The following is a 16,626-nucleotide window of genomic DNA, read 5'->3' as shown; positions in this document are numbered from 1 at the left end:
AACATTGTGTTTCCTATGCAAAGAAAATAAAGTTTTTCATAATATTTTTTTCTAAAGCTGTGTTGATATGTTGGAAAACTGACCTAAAAATATTGGTAAAATAGGAGACATATGACGTTCTATTTTCATTTAGTAAATGGACCCTTGGATACATGTGGATATGCAGGGTGAGGTAAGAAGGAAGAGATATTTGTCCTTCGTTCTGACGTAGTTTTGCGGGGAGACCGAGGTAGGAGGCCCAGAGAAACAAGGACCAGATAACTCAGAGTTTTTTTCCACCGGCTTTCTTACACCTGTGATCTAACTGGCTGAAAGTTTACAAATCCTTGAGAATTGTTTTGCTAATGGAAAAGAAAGATTCGGATTTATAATTCAAGCTCTGAAATCATTGACGGAATAAGGGAAAAGGAAACTGCGCTCTAAAGAGATGTATTCAAAGTCATAGTAAGCATATTTATAATGGATTGTTTTTCTAGTCATGCATTACATGCACATAAATATTTCCATTCATGTTCCTAGGAAAACTACCGCGCGGCCATCAAAGCAGAACGGATTATTGAGAACCTAGTGAAGAACCTGAACAGTGCGAACGAGCAGCTTCAGGAGCACTGCGCCATGGCCATCTACCAGGTCTGAGCGCTCCCTGAGCGTCCTGGTTTCCTCTCCGTGTCGTTCACCGCAGTGTTGCTGAACGTGCGGTCTCGTTCTCTCGGGATTCCTAACGAGCACCCTGGGGGATTTTCACGCGCACAGAGATCTGAGAACCCGTGCGCCGCGGTGGTGACGGAGAGAAAACTACACGTCAGAGAGAAAATTGCATCGATATGTCAGATGGTTTGCATTTCTAGAAGAGACTTCTATGACCATCTCTGTCTTTCTCCTAAAGTGGCAAAATAAGTACATGGTACCTCCATGTTGCATTTCAGAGATCCTATTTAAACGTGGGGCGTTGGTGGTTCACTGGTAGAATTCTCTTCCGTGCAGACCTGTTCCGTTCCCCCAGTACAGCTCAAGGGCAGGCACCACCCTCTGTCCGCGGAGGCTCTCATGTTGCTATGATGCTGAACAGGCTTCAGCAGACCTTCCAGACTAAGATGGACTAGGAAGAAAGGCCTGGTGATTTACTTCTGAAAAGCAGCCAGGGAAAGCCCAGTGGTCTGATCTATAAGCAGTCATGGGGATGGTGCAGTGATGGGCAGCGTTCGTTCCACTGTGCATGGGGTTGCCACGAGTTGGTGGACTTGACAGCAGCTAGCTAACAAACAACATTTAAACATGATGATCGCGGGATGGATGAATGAATGTGTGTGCGCGCGCGTGTGTGTGTGAGTATTCCTGTGTTATCTTTTTATTAATTTACTTAATCTTCACTAGTTTCTTGTGGACTATAACTCGCATAGTATACCGGAGGGCATCTTAGAATAGTAAGTGGACAGGTTAGCGTATGGCTGGTCACTGCTGCCCCAGCTTCTGCCTAATCCGAGAAGATTGCTTAGATCTAGGAATCCACTGGAGCGCTGGTGGCTCAGTGGCTAAAGGCTGGGCTGCAGACCGAAAGATCAGCAGTTCAAATCGACCAGCCGCTCCTTGGAAACCCTATGGGGCAGTTCTGCTCTGTCCTGTAGGGTCGCTGTGAGTCGGAATTGACTCAACAGCAGTGGGTTTAGTTTGTTTGGTTGGTTTTTTTTGGTTTAGGAATGCACTTAAGATGTGCCGAGTGAGAGAACAAGCTGAAAAGAACGTCAGAGAGGGACTCACTCCATAGAGGAGGATATGTACACATAGTATGAGCAACCGTTGAGGGTTCAATTAGAAATAGTGATTAATTTTTAGAAGTTGCAACTTAACCAGAACTGAAAGTCACACACAGAAGATAAACATAGCAGGTAAACATGTACCTCTGTGGTACATTTGTTGCACAGTTTCTTCCTGTGGCCCCCATGAATGACACATGACACGCAGCTGTGTTGCGTGGCATCAAGAAATAACTGGATGCTTAGGATAATCGCCAGATCTGTATTAAATTAATCATCCGTTGGCTCTGTAACCTGAGAAGGATGATCAGTTGGGAAAATCTATGCAGTAAATCTTTCAGAGGATAACACGAACATGTGGATAAACATGTGTTTGAATAAACTATCAGGTCTATTAATATAACCCATTGCTCTGAGAGGGGCATGGAGACTCTGGGGGGGGGAAATTCTTCATCTCTTAGATTTGGGGTCATTGAAAATCTGATTGAATCCCTATCACTCATCTGTCTCCTCCACTACATTTTCCCAAGACTCTGGGTTGCATCAGTGGAGAAATTCTCTGTTCGTGCACGTGGCGTTCTCGGCCCTACTGACCTTTGCTTCTGTCTTGGGGGAAGCCCAGGCTACTGAGGGACAGGCTTGGGAGAATTGCCACATGTGTAGGAACTACCTTGCCAAAACCACTTCTGGGAAGAGACACAGTGTCAGAGAGAAGAGTGGTGTTTTACTTGGAGGCTCCTTCAGAAAATGATACTCCCCGAAGAGAAGTTCAGTAATGCTTAGTGTGGCAGCCTCTGTAGCAATCACGGGGAGCTTGATGTCCTTGGACACTGACAGCCTCTGGTTGACTTTCTGCGCAGTGTGCGGAAGATGAGGAGACGCGGGACCTGGTGAGGCTGCATGGGGGACTGAAACCACTGGCCAGTCTGCTCGGTAAAACTGACAACAAGGAGCGGTTAGCTGCTGTCACAGGGGCAATATGGAAGTGCTCCATCAGCAAAGAGAACGTGACCAAGTAAGAGAAGACACTGAATAGTCTGTAATACAAACATGGCCCCTGAAACACATCCTTGCGGTCGATGCTATTTTAATAGTTAATTCTAATGCTACCACTGTAGTTTTCATAGATACACCTTCTGGGTTAAGTTGGCATGATTAAGAGCGTCTTAGAAATGAAGGACCCTCCACCCCTGGCAGTGATTTTCTGGGCCGCTGTGAGGGCAGTGGTTGTTCAGTGGTAGGATTCTCTCCTTCCATACGGGAGACCTGTGTTTGATTCCCAGCCAATGCACTTCATGTACAGCTACCACCCATCTGTCAGTGGAGGTTTGCCTATTGCTATGATTCTGAAAAGATTTCAGTGGAGCAGTCAGACTAAGACAGACTAGAAAGAAAGATCTGGTGATCTACTCCTGAAAATCAGCCATTGAAAACCCTATGATACAACGGTCTGAACCTGTTGTGCGTAGGTCCCCATAAGCTGGACCCACTGGAAGGCAGATGACAACAGCAGTAGGGCCAGGGGGCTTGCTGACTTAATCTCTGTGCAGATGGACTGGTTTACATAGGGACAGCCATTTAAATTAGAAGTATCTCCTATGTTTTCTGGTGAGAACTCTCAGTGAGGGGATGAATTTCCTATGGAATCTTTAGATCTGGAAGTGATACATTCTTCGTCCTTTTCTAAGGATAAACAAGATGGCAGCTAAATGCCAGCTAACCAGTTACCCTTAAAGAGTATCCATTTACAAATACGATTTCACAGAATTTTATTTAAAAATATTTGTAAACTTCATGGCCGTTTGATTTGTTTCAATCCTCAAACTTATCTCTTTATATATCTTAAGAGTTCACACTGTCAGTTTGTCTTGGTGTGATGACTCCCTTTAACAAGAAATTCACATTTCCTGACTAACACAAAATGGGCTTACTGAATAGAGAATGTGTAATGAAGTAATGGTTTGACTCCATCACAAGTAACCTTAAGTAAACAAACTTTTAACTTTATTGAAAGTTCCTTGACTCTGATAAGGAGTCCCTGGGTAGTACAGACATTTAAGTGCTTGACTACTAACTGGAAGGTCGGAGGTTCAAAGCCAACCAGAGGTGCCTCTGACAAAAGGCCTGAAGATCTGCTTCCAAAAGGTCACAGCCCTGAAAACCCTACGGGGCGCAGTTCTCTGTACACATGGGATTGCTATGAGTCAAAAGTGACTTGAGGGCAATTTGTAGTGGTGGTAGTGGCTCTATTAAGTAACCTTAAAAAATTCAACTGCATGGTAGTATTTGAAAATACTGCTGAAATTTCTTTATTAGATAAAGGAAAATGTCATATCTGGAAGAATATATACTTTTATGTAGCATCCTTCCTTGCGGTATATTTGTAGTGAAAAAAATTAGTGAAATTGTGTGACAAAAGAGATGCTAAAATTTATTCATGGTTAGTACTGAAACTGTCTGAGAGTGAGTGATCTTTTTACCCAAGTAACACAAGTTACTGCTTACTTGGAAAGACTTATTAAACTCGAATAGGTACGATAGATCATGTTTGATGTGTTTAAAAGCGTAAATATGTAATATATAATTAATTTTCATTAAACATTTAAAATGCTTTGTTCACATAAAATAGTCTCTGTAAGATGGGAAAAAATTCTTAGCAGAGTGGAATCATCCTCTCAGATCTGGAAGAGAAGGTAGTTGCCTCAGAGGCTGCGTGGCATAGAGGTTAAGGGTGCGGGTCTGAGGCCAGTGGCTAGGTGTGAATGCCAGCTTTGCTGTGTACCAGCCGGCAACCTTAATCTCTTAAGCTTCAGGTTACCTGCTGCCATCGAGTTGATTCCAACTTATACTGACCCCCTAGGGTTTCTGAGGCTGAAAATCTGTACAGAAGTGGACTGCCACATCTTTCTCCCGCAGAGCCACTGGTGGTTTCAAACCGCTGACCTTTCTGTTAGCAGCTGATCGTTTTAACCACTGCACCACCAGGGCTCAAGTTAGCCATCCCAAAATGGGGATTATCAATAGTACGTACATTTTATTACAGGATTACAGTTAAATGAGGAAGCCCTTGTGGTGTACCAATTAAGAGCTTGGCTGCTAACTGAAAGGTTAGTGATTCAAACCTACCTAGCAGCTCTGCGGGAGAAAGAACAGGCCATCTGCTCCCATAAAGATTCCCATAACCCATTGCCATCGAGTCGATTCCAATTCATAGTGACCCATTAGGACAGAGTAGAACTGCCCCATAAGGTTTCCAAGGCTGTAATCTTTATGAGAGCAGACTCCTACGTCTTTCTCCTGGGGAGCAGCAGGTAGGTTCGAACCACCGACCTTTTGGTTAGTAGCTGAGAGCTTAACCCCTCCACCACCAGCGCTCCTCCTGTGAAGATTACAGCCTAGGATACTCTGTGGGGCAGTTCTGCTCTGTCACATGGGGTCGCTCTGAGTTGAAATCAACTTGACAGCAAACAACAATTAAATGCGCATGTAGTTAGCATTCAGTGATTTTTAGCTATTATTACAGCTATTAATGTCACTAACTTTATACTCAAAATAATACTGTTCGTCTCTCTCTCTCGGGATGAACTTAGGTTTCGTGAGTACAGAGCCATTGAAACCTTGGTGGGACTTTTAAGTGATCAGCCCGAAGAAGTCCTTGTGAACGTGGTGGGTGCGCTGGGAGAGTGCTGCCAAGAGTACGAGAACCGGGTCCTTGTCCGGAAATGTGGCGGCATTCAGCCGCTTGTGAGCCTCCTCGTTGGGATCAACCAGTCTCTCCTTGTGAATGTGACAAAAGCGGTCGGTGCCTGTGCTGTGGAGCCCGAAAGTATGATGTAAGTGGCCCCAGAGATGCAAAGATGCAGAGAGTGTCGTGGGAACTACGGGGGTGGTCGCAGCATACTGTCATCTCTTAGAGTTGGTGTGCACAGATGATGCAAAGTAAAATGTGGTATTATGTAAATAACCACAAGCTTACCCAATCGTAATTTATGGCACCAAGATGTTGCCTTGAATGAGCTGGATGGCCGAAGCTGGACGTGTTATGTGGGTTATGCCGGACCCAGCCATCAGTTTCCTATGCAGAAACCTTGACAACAGTCGACAGAACTTTTGTCTGCCTTCCAGGGAAGAATTATCTGTCCATCCATCTTCTCTTCCCTCACTCCGTCCCTTCCCCCCTTTCTTTCGTTTCCTAACTGGGGTCCTAGGTAGCTCTGGGTAACATTCCCATAGTATTCTTGTTTCTCAGTTCAACTCAGCAGACATGTTTTGAGCGCCTAACAAGAGCTGTGCACTGATGAGGGGAAGAGACAAAGAACTTTTCATCTACGATCTTGGTCCTTAAGCAAATTATTGTCTAATTAGGAAGGAAAGATTTGAATGCAGTACAATTTAAGAGCAATAGTAAGATTGTGTGTAAAGATTATAAAACCAAAACCAAACCTGTTACGGTCAAGTCGATTCCAATTCATGGAGACCCCATGTGTGACATAAGTAGAACTACTCCATAGGGTTTTGTTGTCTGTAATCTTTATGGAAGCAGTTCACCAGGCCTTTCTTCCGCAGAACCGCTGGGTGGGTTAGAAGTGGACCTTTAAGTTAATAGCTGATCACAAACTGTTTGTGCCACTCAGGGATCTAAATGAAAATTATATGTGTATATCTATATTCCATAAAAGGATTAACCCATATGGGTCAAAGTAATCATAATGGGTTCTTAAGAGAAGTGGAGCTTAAGGGTATCCTTAAAGAACAGAACCTATTTGAGCAGGTGGAAAAGCATGAATGTGCAAGTGTGGGACCACGTGAGTAGTGACCTGAGCAGGGAACGTGACACACAAGGGAGAGTGAGAAGACCAGTCGGAGGAAGAGGGTCTTAGGAGATGGAGTCGATATTAGAGATGCACTCAGGTGATGGAGGAACCTGGATGTCTAATGTTATCTCCTGAAATCTCAGTAATGCCCTTTCTGAAGATTTGCAGGTATTTAACCTAACAGGTGTTCTGGAGTGTTAGGAATTGAATTGTGTCCCCGCAAAATGTGTGTCAACTTGGCTAGGCCATGATTCCCAGTATTTTGTGGTTGTCTTCCATTTTGTGATCTGATAATCGTATGTGTTGTAAATCCTACCTCTATGATGTTGATGAGGCAGGATTAGAGGCAGTTATGTTAATGAGGCAGGAAACAATCTACAGGATTATATTGTATCTTGAGTCAATCTCTTTTGAGATATAAAAGAGAGAAGGAAGCAGAGAGAGACCTCATTACCACCAAGTAAGAAGAGCCAGGAGTGGAGTGCATACTTTGAACCCAGGATCCCTGAGCTGAAGAGCTCCTAGACCAGGGGAAGATTGATGACAAGGACGTTCCCCTAGAGCCCCCAAAGAAAGCCTTCCCCTGGAGCTGGCCCCTGAATTTGGACTTCTAGCCTCCTAGACTGTGAGAGAATAAATTGCTATTTGTTAAAGTCATTCACTTGGGTATTTTTGTTATAGCAGCACTAGATGACTCAGACATGGAAGAAGAGTCAGTCTCTATACTGACCTTACTAATACGGGATGGAGACAAAGCATGGCGGGGAGATTTCTGCTCAGTCACTTTACTCTGTCCCTGACCCATCTTGATTCCTTTGACTCCTCTGATTACATTGAGGAAACGAGATATAAGAGCTGCATTCAGCTGATCAGTAGAATTTTCAGGGAATTAAGAAAATAATTTTAAACTTATAATTTACATTTAACAGTGCAGAGTTTAAACAAGAGGGTAGTACAGAGTTTACGTATTTCTCATTCATATTTTAATTTTGAGTTAGTTATTATACATATATATATGTACAACTCATTGCTATCGAATCAATTCTGACTCATAGTGACCCTATAGGACAGTGTAGAACTGCCCCATAGGGTTTCCAAAGGAGCAGCGAGTGGATTCGAACTGCATACCTTTTGGTTAGCAGCCGAATGCTTAACCACTGTGCCACTGGGGCTCCTCTTATATGTTATTCCATTCCAGTTCACTATATAACTATACAGTTTCATTGCGGTTCACGTATTCATTCATTCAACACGTTTAATATGTGATCAGGCACCCAGAGCTGCTGTGTACTCACTCATGCGCCCTGTACAACTCTAGGGGGCACTGTTCACATAGTCTGCTGTGCAGAGAGCACCAAACGTTGTATGGCTATATCCAGAGCCTGCAGAGAAGTATGGGTTACTACTGTCTGTTTGCCATTGGATCATTGTTGCTGTTGTTAGTTGCCATCGAGTCGGTTCCGACTTACAGCGACCCTGTATACAGTAGAACAAGATACTGCCTGCTCCTGTGCCATCCTCACAGTTGGGGGTCATCAAGCCTCAATGGCTCCAAAAAGTCTGGATTCTATGAGAATTTTAAATTCTGTTCCATATTTTCCCCCTTTTGATCAGGATTCTTCTATAGACTCTTTGATCAAAACATTCAGAAATGGTAGCTGGGCACCATCTAGTTCTTCTGGTCTCATGGCGAAGGAGGCAGTTGTTCATGGAGACAGTTGGACACACATCACAGTTCCTCCTCTGACTCCTGCCTCTCCTTCTTCTTCTACTGCTCCAGGTGAATGGAGGCCAATTTTTGTACCTTGGATGGCGGCTCACAAGCTTTTAAGACCCCGGGCACTACGCAATGAACTGGGAGGTAGAACATACACACTAAAAACATATTAGAACAATTGACTAGGATGTCCCATGAAAACATGCCCCTAAATCGCCAAACCAGGAAAAATAAATTCCATGAGATACTTGGTTGTACATAAGCAGCCTCAGCAGCTGCTCTTTGTTGTTGTTTGCAAATATACATAACATAGCATTTACCAATTCAGCCTTTTTCAGGTGTACAGTTTAGGGTTATCAATTGCATTAATCATATTGTGCAACTGTTACCCTTAATCAATGCCTAATTTCCCATTACCATAAACAAAAAGTCATTGCTTCCCAAACAATGATTCCCCCTAACTCCCACCCTCCTGCCCCTGGTAACCACTAATAAACTTTAGTCTCTGTGCATTTGCCTGTTCTTACCATCTTATGTGAGTGAGATCATACACTGTTTGTCCCTTCGCGACTGACTGATCTTACTCAGCATAATGTTCTCAAGACGTGTCCACGCTGCAGTGTGTGTGAAGACTTCATTTTTCTTTACCATAGCGGTATGAGGTCCCTGTGAGTCGAATAGACTGGATGCACCCGGCAACAGCAGCAAATACTCTGTTATATGTATGTATCACATTTTATGTATCCATTCATAGACATTTAGGTTGTTCTACCTTCTGGCTGTTGTAAACAGTGCTGCAGTGAGCACTGATGTGCATGTATCTGTTCCCATCACTGCTTTTTGTCCCTTGGGTATATACCTAGGAGTGGGAATGCTGGGTCACAGTAATTCTATTTCTAGTTTTCTGAGAAACTACCACATCGTTTTCCACAGTGGCTGTACTATTTTTCATTCCTACAAGCAATGGGTAAGGGTTCCAACTTTCCCACGTTCTCGCCAACATTTGTTATTTTCCTTTTTTTAAAAAATCTTAGCCATCCTAACGGGAGTAAAGTGGTATCTCCTTGTGGTTTTGATTTGCATCTCTGATGGCTAAAGACCGTGAGCTTCTTGTCTTGGGTTTGTTGGTCATTTGTGTATCCTCTTTGGTGAAATGCCTATTCAGGTCCTTTGCCAATTTTTTGATTGAGTTATTTCCCTTTCTGTTGTTGTGAAGTTGAAGAAGTTTTATATATATTTTAGATATTAGACCCTTATCTAATGTATGTTTCCCAGAAATATTCTCCCAATCTGTAGGTTGTCTTTTCACTTTTTTGACAAAGCCCTTTGATGAATGACAGTATTTAATTTATATGAGGGCCCATTGATCTGTTTTGTCTTTTGCTATCTGTGATTTTCTTAGTCAGATAATTCTGTTGTTAAAAGCTGGACCTGACACCTGTGCTCCTGTATATTTCCTTCTAAGAATTTTGTGGCTTTGTATTTCACATTTAGGTCCTTAATCCATTTTGACTTGGTTTTTGTGTATGTTGTGAGGCATGGATCCTGATTCATTTTTCTGCATGTAGAAATCCAATTTTCCCAGCACCGTTGATTGAAGAGGCTTTTCCTTCCCCATTGAATGGACTTAGCACCCTTGACAAAAATCACTTCACCCTAGATGTGTGGGTTTATTTCTGGATTCTCAATTCTGTTCCGTTGGTCTTTGTGTCTATTAATAAACCAGTACCAAGATGTTTTGAATTTGGTAGCTTTATAGTATTTTTTGAAATCAGAAAGTGTGAGTCCTCCTATTTTGTTCTTCTTCAAAATTGCTTTAGCTATTTGGGGCCACTTACCTTCCATATAAAATTGAGGATTGTTTTTTCCATTTCTGTAAATAAGCTGTTGGAATTTTGATCAGGATTATTTAGATAGCTTTGGGTAGAATTGATATCTTAATAATATTAATTCTTCCAATCCATGAACATGGAATGTCTTTCTGTTTATTTAGGTCTTCTTTAATCTCATTTAGCAGTGTTTTATAATTTTCATCATATAAGTTTTTCACATCCCTGGTTAAATTTATTCCTACATGTTTTATTCTCTTAGAGGCTATTATAAACGGAATTGCTTTCTTAATTTCCTTTTCAGCTTTCTCATTACTGATATATAGAAATCTGACGGATTTTGTTTATTGACCTTATATCCTGCTACTTTGCTAATAGAAATTCTCTATTAGATTAGAAGCTTTCTTGTGGATTCTATGGGATTTTCTAAATATAAGATCATGTCATCTGTAAGTAGAGATAATTCTACTTCTTCCCTTCCAATCTGAATACCTTTTATTTCTTTTTCTTGCTGTATTGCTCTGGTTAGGACTTCCAATACAATATTGAATAAGAGTGATGAGAACAGGCACCTTTGTCTTGTTCCTGATTTTAAGAGGAAAGCTCTCTATCTTTCTCCATTAATTATGATGTTGGCTGTTGATTTTTATAAATGCCTTTAATTATAAGGAGGAACTTCCCTTCGATTTCTATCTTGAGACTTTTTAATCATGAAACGGTGTTGGTATTTATAAAATAACCTTTTCTGCAGCAGTAGAGATGATTATGTGATTCTTTTCCTTTGTTCTATTAATGTGGTTTGTTACATTCATTGATTCCTTCCCCTTCAGTACCTTCCTGGACTGAATTGAAAGTTATTTTCCTAAATTGCAGATCTGATGATAGTGTTTCCTTGGCCAAAGAACCTTCGATGACTTCTCGGTGCTTTGAAAACAAAACCTAAATTCTTTAGCATGATAATAGAAGCATTTCCCCTCTGGCTTCATCTTTTATCTGAAAATGTTTTTCTGGAATTATTTTTTGTTATCCGTTTATTCCTTTATTCATTCAGTAAGTTGAGCATCTTTTGTGCTAACTGTTGGAGAGACAGTGTTAACCAATTCGAAGTTTCTGCTCTCTTGGAGCTTACGGTCTAGTGTGGGCATGGGATGGGACTGTAAACTCTTAAATAAAATCATCTCAGATAGTGTGAAATGCTATGAAGAAAATAAAAAAGTGTGATTGGAAAGAGAGCGACTGGATAGCGGGTAGTTACTTTAGCTCGAGGGGTCAGGAAGGTGGTTTCTGGAAGGGTAGTATTTGAACCAAGATCTGAAAGCCGGAGAGAAGAGCACCTGAGACAGAAGGAGGAGCGAACACAAAAGCCCTGAGATGGCATTGAGCTTTGCTCGGGGGCGAGAAAAAGAAGGCCAGGGTGGCTGCAGCAAACTGAGTGACAGGAGAAACAGAGGAGGGAAACTCAGATAGGTCTGCGAGGCCTGGGGGTGACACTGGCCCTTGATAAGCAGAGAAGGAACAGGCTCTGACTGCCCCAGAACACGGCGTCCATACCTGTGGCCTTCATGTCCACGTCGGCCTTTCACCAGGTTTGCCAAAGACGTAGCCAGGTTACATCTCTTGTTCTGCTGTCATTAAACTGGTTCCTTTCACTCCCAGAATTATCCTAATTGGGATGATGAATTTTATGGTTACCTTATATTTAACTGAACTCTGAAGAGCGATGTTTTGAAATCCTTCTTACCCATCAGTTTGACTCGTGTGTCACTTTTCTTAGAAGCTTTATCCCCACCTTGAGGGTTTATGGCATCTACGTGCTATTGAAGGATTTGTTTTGTATTTTTAATGCAGAAGTTGTCTTTTTCTGCCTTCTTAGTAATATGTTTTTCTATGTCACTTGCTAGACTATGTCAAAAATCATCTTTTTTTATCTCCTGGTGACTATTAATTTATTATTCAATATATATTGAATGTAATTTATATAGGTAGAATTTATTCTTGCAAAGCGTCTGCTTCTGTTCCATGTCCTACCTTTGGTGGTTTCCACATACATCGTTAACTGGTTGTCCACTTGGCCATTAGAAATTCTTTCTAAGTAGCAACACTATTTAACTTCCTACAGTGGGCCTTCAAATTTTCCTTAATGTAACTAGTTTAAGTAGTATTGTAATTATTGACTTTTGATTGAATCCATTCAAGAAAAGGTCAGAGAAAACATCTATACTCTTTGTCTTCTGAATCTTTAAGAACTTAGGTTTGAAAATAGCAAAATGGAAAGGAAAAGAAAGATTCAGCAGTAAACAACAGGCCTCAAGGATCTTACAGTTGAGTTGGGGAAGCAGACAAGTAAAGTGTTAACTTTAAAATAGTAGAATAGATATGAGATGGAAGTCAGTAGACATTTCTTAGTAAGCCCTAGTGGTGCAATAGTTAAGAGCTCGGCTGCTAACCAAAAGGTCGGCAGTTTGAATCCACGAGCCACTGCTTGGAAACCCTGTGGGGCAGTTCTGCTCTGTCCTAAGGGTCGCTATGAGTTGAACTGACTCAACGGCAACAGGTTTTCTAGTAAGTACGGATAGTCCCTGATTTATAATGTATTCGACTTATGACGAACCATACTTACAACTGTCCGTTTTTTTTTATGATTTGCAGGTGTTTTTATATATGTATTAAAATATATCTGTAAGTTTATATGTAATGTTTCCAACCACCAGAGACAAAGATTGGATTTGTAAAGATACTGATAATAAAAGGCAATAATATCGAAAACTAAAAAACAAAAGGTATTTGACTCACGTCAGAACTGACGTACACGATGGAGTTGTTAGAACAGAACCCTGTGGTAAGTTGGGGAATACCTGTCCACAGAACTGCGTGGCGCAGATGGTTGACCACCTGCCTACTACCTGAAAGGACTGTGGTTCAAATCCACCCATCGGTGCTTCAGAAGAAAGGCCTGGCAATCTGCTTCCAAAAGTTCACAGCCGTGAAAACCGTGGAACAGCTTTACTCTGCACACGTGGGGTGACCATGAATCATGAATCCACACACCCAGGGAGAAGGAGTAAGCGGTGGGACCTGGTGAGCACCCAGAACTGGTTCTGCCTCCTGCGTTTATAAGGATCCCGGGTGGCGCAATGGTTAAAGTGCTCAGTTGCTGACTGAACAGTTGGCGGTTCAGACCCACGAGCCACTCCGTGGGAGAAACAGCCTGGTGATCTGCTCCCATGAATACTAACAGTCTGGGAAAGCCCGTGGGGCAGTTCTAGTCTGTCCTGGAGGGACGCTGTGAGTTGGAATTGACTCAACAACAGGAAACAACGCAACAAAACTAGTTTGTGGAATTTTATGAGAGGCTTAACGTCTGCTTAATGGTGCGCAAACTATAAAAAAAGAGCAAATGGAATGAAAACTACAAAAAAGACCAAAACTAGAAGCAACTCATGCTCTCCAAAACAAGGAAAAGTCCACAAGTCTGAATCTTAAACTGTGAAACAAGCTGCCAGATGCGATGAATGACTGACCTGCGCGTGCTATGCTGACAGCTGCCGCGGGCCCCTTCAAATCTCTAGATTTCCTCCCTAATACGTGTGACGGTTCTGAAAGGCATAGCCAACTTTTTTTTTTTTTTCATGGTAAACAGAGATTAGGGCAGTGAATGGGCCTTGGAAGAAGTGCGAATTTCCCATCAGAGACCTAGTTTTACATTAGAAAACATCAGGAGAGGAGCCTAAGGAACAGCCATAGGGACATGTCATCTGATGTTGTCTATAACTGTCTCCTAGGCCAGGGAGACTGCTGGAGACACTTCGGAGTGAAAAGACTCTAGAGACAGTGATTGCCAGATCACAACACAGTGAACCTATGAACTCACAGAGATTGGGACTCACCCAGATTTACTGTCTGACTGCTAAAGTCTGAATGGAGATGTGCTCCCAGGGCAAATGGAATAACAGATTTTTGTACAATGGTGTTTGAGGTAATTCCATCACAAAAGGAAATGGATAAGTTCAGGTAAGTAATTTCCCCATAGTCACAGTGCTATTAAACACTATACTGTCTCTGCATGTTGTTAGGTGCCATCAAGTTGGTTCCGACTCATAGCGGCCCCGTGTACAACATAACGAAACGCTGTCCGGTCCTGCGCCATCCTCACAGTCGTTGCTGTGTTTGAGCTGTTGTTGCGGCCACTGTGTCAATCCATCACCTTGAGGGTCTTCCTCTTTTTCACTGACCCTCTACTTTACCAAGCATGATGTCCTTCTCCAGGGACTGGTCCCTCCTGATAACATGTCCAAAGTACATAAGAAGTCGTGCCATCCTCGCTTCTGAGGATCGTTCTGGCTGTACTTCTTCCAACACAAATTTACTTGTTCTTCTGGAAGTCCATTATATATTCAATATTCTTTGCCAACACCATAGTTCAAAGGCATCAGTTCTTCAGTTTTCCGTATTCATTGTCCAGCTTTCGCATGTATATGAGGCAGTTGAAAATAGCATGGCTTGGGTCAGGCATACCTTAATCCTCAAAGTGAGACCTTTACTTTTTAACACTTTATAGAGGTCTTTTGCAACAGATTTGTCTAGTGCAGTACGTCCTTTGATTTCTTGACTGCTGCTTCCATGGGCATTGATTGTGGATCCAAGTTAAATGAAATCCTTGACAACTTCAGTCTTTTCTCCATTTATCCTGATGTTGCCTGTTGGTCCATTTGTGAGGAGTTTTGTTTTCTTTATGTTGAAGTATAATCCATACTGAAGGCTGTGGTCTTTGATCTTCATCAGTAAGTGCTTCAAGTCCTCTTCACTTTCAGCAAGCAAGGTTGTGTCATCTGCATGTTGCAAGTTGTTAATGAGTCTTCCTCCAATCCTGATGCCGCATTCTTCTTCATATAGTCGAGCTTTTTGGATCATTTGCTTAGCACACAGAATAAGTATGGTGAAAGGGTACAACCTTGACGCACACTTTTACTGATTATAAACCATGCAGTATCCCCTTGCTCTGTTTAAACGATGCCGCTTGGTCTGTGTACAGGTTCTGCATGAGCACAATTAAGTGTTCTGGAATTCCCATTCTTTGCAATGTTATCCATAATTTGTTATGATCCACACATAGTCATTAAAACATAGGTAAGCATCTTTCTGGAATTGTCTGTTTTCAGCCAGGATCCATCTGATATCAGCAGTGATATTCCTGGTTCTACATCCTCTTCTGAATCCCACTTGAATTTCTGGAAGTTCCCTATTGATGTACTGCTGTAACCATTTTTAAATTATCTTCAGCATAATTTTATTTGCATGTGATATTAATGATATTGTTCTATAATTTCCACATTTGTTTGGATCACCTTTCTTTGGAATAGGCATATAGATGGCCGGGTAGCTATCTTCCAAATTTCTTGACACAGACAAGTGAGCGCTTACCAGTGTTGCATCTGTTTGATGGAACATCTCAGCTGGTATTTTGTCAATTCCTGGAGCCTTGTTTTTTTAACAATGCCTTCAGTGCAGCTTGGACTTCTTCCTCAGTACCATGGGTCTTGATCATATGCTACCTCCTGAAATGCTTGAATGTTGACCAGTTCTTTTTGGTACAGTGACTCTGTGTATTTTTTCCATCTTCTTTTGATGCTTCTTGTATCATTCAGTTTTTTGCCAATAGAATCCTTCAGTACTGCAACTCGAGGCTTGAATTTTTTCTGCAGTTCTCTCAGCTTGAGAAATGCTGAGTGTGTTCTACCCTTTTGGTTTTCTATCTCCGGGTCTTTGCGCATGTCATTTATACTTTACTTTGTCTTCTTGAGCTGCTCTTTGAAATCTGTTCAGCTCTTTTACTTCATCATTTCTTCCTTTCACTTTAGCTGGTCTACATTCAAGAGCAAGTTACAAAGTCGTCTTCTGACATCCATTTTGATCTTTTTTTTTGTATTTTTAATGACCTTTTGCTTTCTTCGTGTATGATGTCCTTGATGTCATCCCACAACTCATCTAGTCTTCGGTAATTAGTGTTCAATATGTCAAATCTATTTTTGAGATGGTCTCAGGTGGGATATATTCAAGGTGGCACTCGTGGACTTGTTCTAATTCTCTTCAGCTTCAGCTTGAACTTGCATATGAACAGTTGATGCTCTGTTCCACTCTCGGCCTCTAGCCTTCTTCTGACTGATGATATTGAGCTGCCCCATCATCTCTTTCCACAGATATAGTCGATTTGATACCCATGTATTCCATCTGGTGAGGTCCACGTGTATACTCATCATTTATGTTGTTGAAAAAAGGTGTCTGCCCCTGGACACTCTTTTAGCTCAGTAATGAAGTCACTCCTGAGGTTCACCTTTCAGCCAAAGATTAGACAGGCCCATAAAACAAAACAAGACCAACAGGGTACAACAGTCCAGGGACAAGGACTAGAAGGCAGGAGGGGACAGGAAAGCTGGTGATAGGGAACTCAAGGTTGAGAAGGGACAGTGTTGACATGTCATGGGGTTGTTAACCATTGCCATAAAACAATGTGT

The 16,626-nt window shown here is 41.9% G+C and overlaps 1 protein-coding gene across 1 annotated transcript in view; it reads left to right on the top strand.

Moving 5' to 3' along the window:
- Positions 1 to 16,626, top strand: part of ODAD2 (outer dynein arm docking complex subunit 2) — a 232,686-nt gene that overhangs the window by 76,820 nt on the left and 139,240 nt on the right. The window contains exons 13-15 of the mRNA XM_004386246.1: positions 520 to 630; positions 2,615 to 2,769; positions 5,345 to 5,587. Coding sequence (XP_004386303.1) covers positions 520 to 630; positions 2,615 to 2,769; positions 5,345 to 5,587 — 509 coding nt within the window. The remainder of the gene's footprint in view (positions 1 to 519; positions 631 to 2,614; positions 2,770 to 5,344; positions 5,588 to 16,626) is intronic.

Source organism: Trichechus manatus, unplaced genomic scaffold, assembly GCF_000243295.1.
Source record: "Trichechus manatus latirostris isolate Lorelei unplaced genomic scaffold, TriManLat1.0 scaffold00160, whole genome shotgun sequence".
NCBI lineage: Eukaryota > Metazoa > Chordata > Mammalia > Sirenia > Trichechidae > Trichechus > Trichechus manatus.
The sequence above is the reverse complement of the archived record's forward strand: the minus strand, read 5'-3'. Positions and strand labels throughout refer to the sequence as shown.